This window comes from Meleagris gallopavo, chromosome Z (genome assembly GCF_000146605.3).
Source record: "Meleagris gallopavo isolate NT-WF06-2002-E0010 breed Aviagen turkey brand Nicholas breeding stock chromosome Z, Turkey_5.1, whole genome shotgun sequence".
Classification (NCBI taxonomy): Eukaryota; Metazoa; Chordata; class Aves; order Galliformes; family Phasianidae; genus Meleagris; species Meleagris gallopavo.
In genome coordinates this window covers 28937093-28943531 of record NC_015041.2, presented here as the reverse complement: position 1 = coordinate 28943531, position 6439 = coordinate 28937093, and the positions used below count along the sequence as shown (strand labels likewise).

The window sequence follows — 6439 nt, the reverse complement described above, 5'->3', positions numbered from 1 at the left end:
GATTTAAAAAAAAAAAATCCTTTTAAAAATGCAGATTTAGTTTTTCTCATAATGTAAAGATATTCATTGACTCAGCTAGATTGAAGGAACAACAGTGTCTGAGTTTATGGATAGGAAATTGGCTAGTCATAATGGGAATATCACTAACCTTAGTTAAAGATACCTATCCTTGCCCAAAAACTCAACACTTCAAATCCTAATTTCTACCTGGATACTGCTATATTCAGCAGATGTTTGGTAGGGATTGTGATCTGTGGTTAGATAGACACAGTACATACACAGATTGTTGCAGTCATAGACAGTTTTAATTAAAGAAATTCCATAAAAAAAGATGATTGAACAAATAGAAAACCAACCACATCAAGTGAAAGAATCTTCTAGCTTTTAATGACAAGCTGTTCATGTGGCCATGTCAATGTGACCTGTTATCTGTTCATGCAGCTAGAACTGACCATCTGCCATTTTTTGTCCTTTCAGGTCAGTGTAGTTCTTTACATTCTTCCAGCCTACGCAAGCAAGACTTCTGGAGGAGAACCACACTGTTTGCAGTTTCCTCAGGCTCCTCATCACCTTCCAGGCCTGGCAGTGTTCACTTGGAAGGGATCCCACCACATCCTTCCAAAAGGATGAGAGAACACAGAGGTGACATACTGCAGGAGCACAGGTTGGCCAATCAGTCAAGGGCCAGGCTGAGAGTGACTGGAAATGGCAGAATAGTAAGAAACTTCTGTATGATTTAGCTGATTTATGAATTAATTGGTATTTGCTGTCTTCATTTACTTGTTCTGTTTTTGTAGTGACTGTGCAATAACTATAAACAACCAGTTTGCTCTGAGTCTGATGTAAGAGCTGTAGAATTATTTAAAATACTTTGGGGAGGGCTGGAAGGGCATAGGAATGTTTCCTGATTTTTAAGATCTATGTATGTAAGAGGGAGGAATGAAAAAAGAGTTGGCCAAGGAAACATGCAACAAGCAACACCAGTAATTATGTAGGTTCTGATCTTGTATAAGTTATAGGTCAGCTAAAGAAAGACACAAAGTTTCACTGGAATCACTAGAGTCAAGCCAATGTAAATCTGGTCTTGAAGTTGTAAAGATGAAAATATTGTTATCTTAAGCAGGGTATAGTTACTGCCCATCGAGTTTTCCTGTTCAAGCAAAGTTGATTTAACTAGCTGGTTTAGTTCACATTCAGATACTATTATCTTAAAAGTTAATCTGGATTATAGCACACATTTAATATGTGCTATTTTCAGAAGCTATTGATTTTCAGAACTAAACCCAAGATACGCTGTATGTGATTTGTAACCTAAACTACACAGTAAATCTTGCATGTTGGGTTTTTTTTGTTTGTTTCTTTTATGTATAAATACACCCTTTTCATTCTTATATTCTACCTTTTTTTCAGGTTCATTCTTCATCTGTATTTAGAAATGGAACAGATGTGGTTTACAAAGTAAGAGTATAATTAGTATTGCTATGATTTATTTGTTGATTCTGTTATTTCCTGGCTTTATGTAGACCAGTACTTTCTTTTTCTATGTATCTTTCTTTTTCCTTAGTATAATTTGATTTACAACAATTTATATTATTGCTTGAGCGGATTGGTCGCAGGCAGGAGAAGAAGGCAGTATTGAAAAAATTGCTTGTAAGTGCTAACTCTCTCTTTTACCTCTCCTGTTTTGCTTGTGTCTGATACTGTGAAACCAAGTACCATGGGATGGTATCACTCAAAACAGAGGATGGCACCTCATCAGCTAAAGCAAACAAGAAAGCTGAAGTGTCAGTAATTAACCAAGCACAATCACAGATAAATGCCGTTTCCACTAGGAAGACAGAAATCCCACAAGCTGATAAGGCAGAACTGGCATCTGATCCAAGCTCAAGACGTCAGGTATGAAACCTTTTGTTTTCACAGACATTTTTATCATCTGTTTTCAGTCATGCTCTTTCCCAAAATGAGTTAATGCCTCTGAGATCTGAAGCCTGACTCTTCCTGTTCCAAAACAAAGTTTAAACAATACACAGACAAATAACAGTGCAGTCCTTTAAGAGTTTTCATGTCAGTAAGTTTTAAAATGAGCTGTCTCATCAGTTTCATGGAGCTTGTTTTATGTAAGTATTTTCTTTTGAATGTTCAGATGCCATTCCTTTTTCTAGGACATTCACTCCTTTTCAAGGGCCTGTACATCAGATCTGAAGGGGCTCATGCATTATGAAGAAAGCACTCAAAAGTTATTTCAGTGTGATGGGATAGAATGGAAATTTTGGAGTTCCCAAAGCAAGGTAAAAATGTCATGAGTACGCATCTAAATCAGAATATGGAATCTACAGTAAGCAAGACTCTGAAGTTACGAATCACCCTGTAACAATAATTGATTTGCACGGGAGATAAAAGAATTGTCCAGAGTCACATCTGCTGTCACCAGAAGAGATGATTCTCAGAGACAAGATGAGAGCTTTATTGCTAGGATTACTTTTCATCTGTCACCCATAGGTGCTTCTGGACAAGCAATGTGAGCACAAACATACTGATACTTCTGGGAATAAGTATGAGAGAACCAGTGAATGAAGTCTTGACATAATTGGTGTGATTTAATAAAACTGGATATCTTAGGCATTCTATAAACATGCATCCTCACTCACCACTTACAGTCTCATACTGAACCATGCTACACTGCATTCCCTACACAGACCACAGAAGCCAGAAATATTATCCAAACTAATTTACACTCTTGAGAAGATTTCTGGATCTGAGATTTTATGTTGGTTTTAGACTACTGATTACAAATAGTAGGATCCTCCAGTAGGCATGTAGTTCTTTACATCTTTTAAATGATGTTTTAGCTCTGCTGGGATTTGTCAATGTCCATGTTCAGTTGGATTCTGCAGAGGCCATAAGCAGCACTTCCAGCCTCCAGCTTGATTATTAATGTGTAGAGCTGACTACTATGAGCAAGAATTGTTTTTCCTTTTCATCTTTCATTTTAGGAGGCAAGTATGAAAAAATGTCCTTCTGGATGGCGTCATCATGATGGCTGCTGCTATTTCCTGGTAGTGAATCAAAAGGTCAGCTGGGATACTGCTGCTCAGGCCTGCAGAGAACAGTAAGAGACTTTTTCAAACATGTTTGTTGTGCACTGGTTGTTTCCCTGAAATGGTTGCTGTTCCTAAGGTGGTAGTGATTTGGCTAAGTCCCACTTCTATTATGCTTCACAGCACCAAAATGATTGAACAAGCCCTAGGATTATGGCTCTGTGGAAAACAGAAATATTATTAGTCTCACTACATTTTGCTTTGTTATCCTACTTTATTCACTACATTAATTCATGGCTGTTTCCCACTGGGAGATGTGTGGCTTAGTTTGGAAGAAGAAAAATACAGCAAAAATTCAGTTCTTCAGCCTTCTCTGATTCAATACTTCCTTTGCTCTCCCTTCAGTAAATTAAAATGACAGCAGAGTTTGCCAGCTCTTGTGTTCCTCATAATAGTCCTCTCAAGATGCAGCTCCTCAGAATCTGTAACTACTCAAAAATCTTAACATCCAATCTTACAGAAAATTTCTGATTTCTAAGGATAAATGAAAACTGATTAATTATAATAATAGTTATCTCGAAGAAGGAGGCAAATATAAAATCCACCATTTAGTTAGTCTTGATCTTTGGAGGCTTGCTTTGTGGCTTTGGATTTCAGAGTTTAGGACTGAAAGAAATGCTAGCCATGGCAACGCTGAACTTACCCTGAGATTATGTATGTTCTGTATCTTGTGCTGAATACTGAGCCCCAGATTGAACAAAACAAGAGAGTTTGATAGTCCATTTCCATTGCTCTGTGAAATGAAAATTGAAACACAGATAAGTTGGACATGAAAGAAACAGAATATATTCAGTAAGCAGCTAAAGAGCATGCAGGGAATATGAAACATGGACCAGCAGGCATAACAAACCTTGATTCATTCTAGACAGTTACATTAGCTTATTCTGTTTTGGTAGTGGGCAAATGGAAACTTGACCTTGTAGGTGATGGAAGATACTTTTCATGGAAACTCAACACACATTTCACATTGTTGATTATTTTACCTAACGATTCAATTTATCCAAGTAAAGTTGTCAGTTGTGAATGTTCTAATTTTTTTTTCTGAAAGATTCAACATTCAGTTGCTTCCTGGGGAATTCACAGTGAATTAATCATATTAATCCCTGGGAGGCGTTTCCATTTCCTAAAAGAGTGTGTTCCTCAGGACACATACTGTTTGTAGGAGATAACTTTGTGCTGAAGGCTACAGTGTGTAATACGGAAGTTAAACTGAGTAACAGTAAGTTAGTCACAGCGTGAAAAAGCCACACAAAGAGTCAAGGCATATCACAATCCCCAAGCAAATGAATCCTAGGGCAGTGACAATTTAATTAATGTCAGATTACCACAGACTGGGGAAGTTTTATCATGGTAAATGAAATACTCCTGACCTCCACCTGGAATTGATTTACAAAAGTACGACCCCAGGCACACACTTAGAAGTGTTGCTAGAAGATAACTTAATACTTATTTTGTGCTTTTGCTCTTCTCCCTGAACCCCCATCATCCACCCCTACCAGTTCTGGTATTTCTGTAATTAATATTCTTAATACTTCCACTGTTGACATTTAAATGACTGGTGTTTTCCAACAAGAAAATGAAATCAGCATGGTTGCCATTCCTCTGTTTTTAGTATATCATACAAACATTAGATACTGAATCAAAAAATAACAAAAAAAAGAACAGTCAGAATATCAGCTACTTTTCACTGAAAATGAATAATTCTTATTTAAACAAAAAAGATGTTATTTTCAATTCTTATTCAGTTTTGTTGCTAAATTTGATAGTATATAAAACAGGAGAAAAGCACACTGTTAAAGCTATAACAGTCTGCAACTAATCAATCAGCCATTTGTTCTTTTAGAGAAAACACTCTCATCCCAAGTTGATGGACTTGAGACCAAACTATTCAGTGAAAGCAATGCTACTGATTTATTGTGGTCACAATTACTGTCTGGATGTAACTGTATGCACATGGGCTTATGCAAACCTGTTGGGCTTCTTTTGCTGTATTTTCCATCACTGAACTTTGACATGCATTGCGTCCCTTTGTTACAAGTGGCATACCAGCCTTTGGTTTCCATATGCAAAGGTAAAAGACAACAGAAAGATGTGCTTGTCTTGACTCAAGCTGCTGTGTGCCATGGTGATAGTGAAACTGAAAACAACTCAGCTCACTGCTCTGAAAACCTTACACCATTTTAAAACCTCCTGCAATACACTGGAGAGAAAAGCAAATTCATTTCTATAGATTTGTTTCTTATGGATGAAGGGACTCTTGGCAATGTGAAGAGAAGCATCTGAGAGATATTATGGCTCAGTGATCACAAAGCAGCCTGATTCAGTAGTAGCCATTTCAGTCATTTATGCTGCAGTTCTTGTTTATACCGTAGGAACACTGTTTCCACAGGCAGCAGGACTCACTGATAGGAGACAGTTTCACTGCTGCCATCACTGAGGGGACTCTTCACTGGAAAGACAGTATCCACTGTTGCTTGTTCTGCCCTATTAGTCAAATCATGCCTTCATCTTCCTGAAGTTAAATATTTATTGAGAATCTAAGTATGATCCAATTTTTGATCCTTTACAAACAGCTTATTAAGGAAAGAGCTGTTCTTTTGTTCTCTGTAGATCAGCAACATATGGCTTCAGCCCTTGGAAATTACAGGAAGAATCATACTACCACAATGGTTAGATCCTTCATGACAACTCAGCACTGTATGATGCAAAGCAGGATGGACCCTGTTGTTCTACTCTCCTAACACTGTGCTTAGTCCTCCAACTTTAACTTAAAGTTGATTTAACTTACATTAGTACTGATGACTCAGATATCTAAAGTCATTTTAAAGGCTGAGGGTGTTTTGTCTGACTTTCAAAAGCCACTCCAGAAATGTATGGCTGCTGTAAACTCTACATCATGTCTATCAATCTCATCTGAATGTTTTGAATACCAAGAGGTGTCAGAAGCAACACTAGGCAGCTATTTCAAGGCACCAGGATTACTCCCCAGGCAGTCAGACAAAAGCCTGGGTTAATGAGAGCAGAGATTTTCAGTCACTTCCCCCTTCCTTCACTGTCAGTTTGGGATGTGAATTTACTGAAGCAGTTCATATCAGGTGTCCTCCCATCCTGTGAAGATCTCCACAACTAGTTGAGTGTGCTTTTGCAGAAGTTCATTTATCAGAGTGGTACAAAGCTGCTTAAAGTGTGCTGCTTAATTTAATGTAAAATCAGGAGTCTTCATGCTAAGTGTTTTGCATATAGCTTTTGAAGCACAAAGGAATAATTTGCAAGCGGACTGACTTAGCATAGGAATCAGAGGTGTGATTTGTTTTGGTTTTGCTTGTTGATTTTTTTTTTAT

At 37.6% G+C, this 6439-nt stretch overlaps 2 protein-coding genes across 2 annotated transcripts in view; both read left to right on the top strand.

Moving 5' to 3' along the window:
* LOC104915027 (FRAS1-related extracellular matrix protein 1-like) overlaps positions 1-6439 on the top strand; it is a 197618-nt gene that overhangs the window by 146811 nt on the left and 44368 nt on the right. The gene's annotated exons all lie outside the window — the stretch shown is intronic.
* On the top strand, positions 400-3133 carry LOC104915024 (FRAS1-related extracellular matrix protein 1-like). Its single transcript, XM_010725668.3, has 5 exons — positions 400-716; positions 1411-1458; positions 1714-1896; positions 2163-2288; positions 2994-3133. The coding sequence occupies exons 1-5, from the start codon at positions 402-404 to the stop codon at positions 3111-3113; spliced, it is 792 nt and encodes a 263-aa protein (XP_010723970.2). The 5' UTR covers positions 400-401; the 3' UTR covers positions 3114-3133.

Coding starts and splice junctions, on each gene's coding strand:
- LOC104915024 (XM_010725668.3), top strand. CDS start 402: ATGTGGCCATGTCAATGTGACCTGTTATCTGTTCATGCAGCTAGAACT. Junction 717..1,410: donor TGACTGGAAATGGCAGAATA/GTAAGAAACTTC, acceptor CCTTTTTTTCAG/GTTCATTCTTCATCTGTATT. Junction 2,289..2,993: donor TTTGGAGTTCCCAAAGCAAG/GTAAAAATGTCA, acceptor CTTTCATTTTAG/GAGGCAAGTATGAAAAAATG.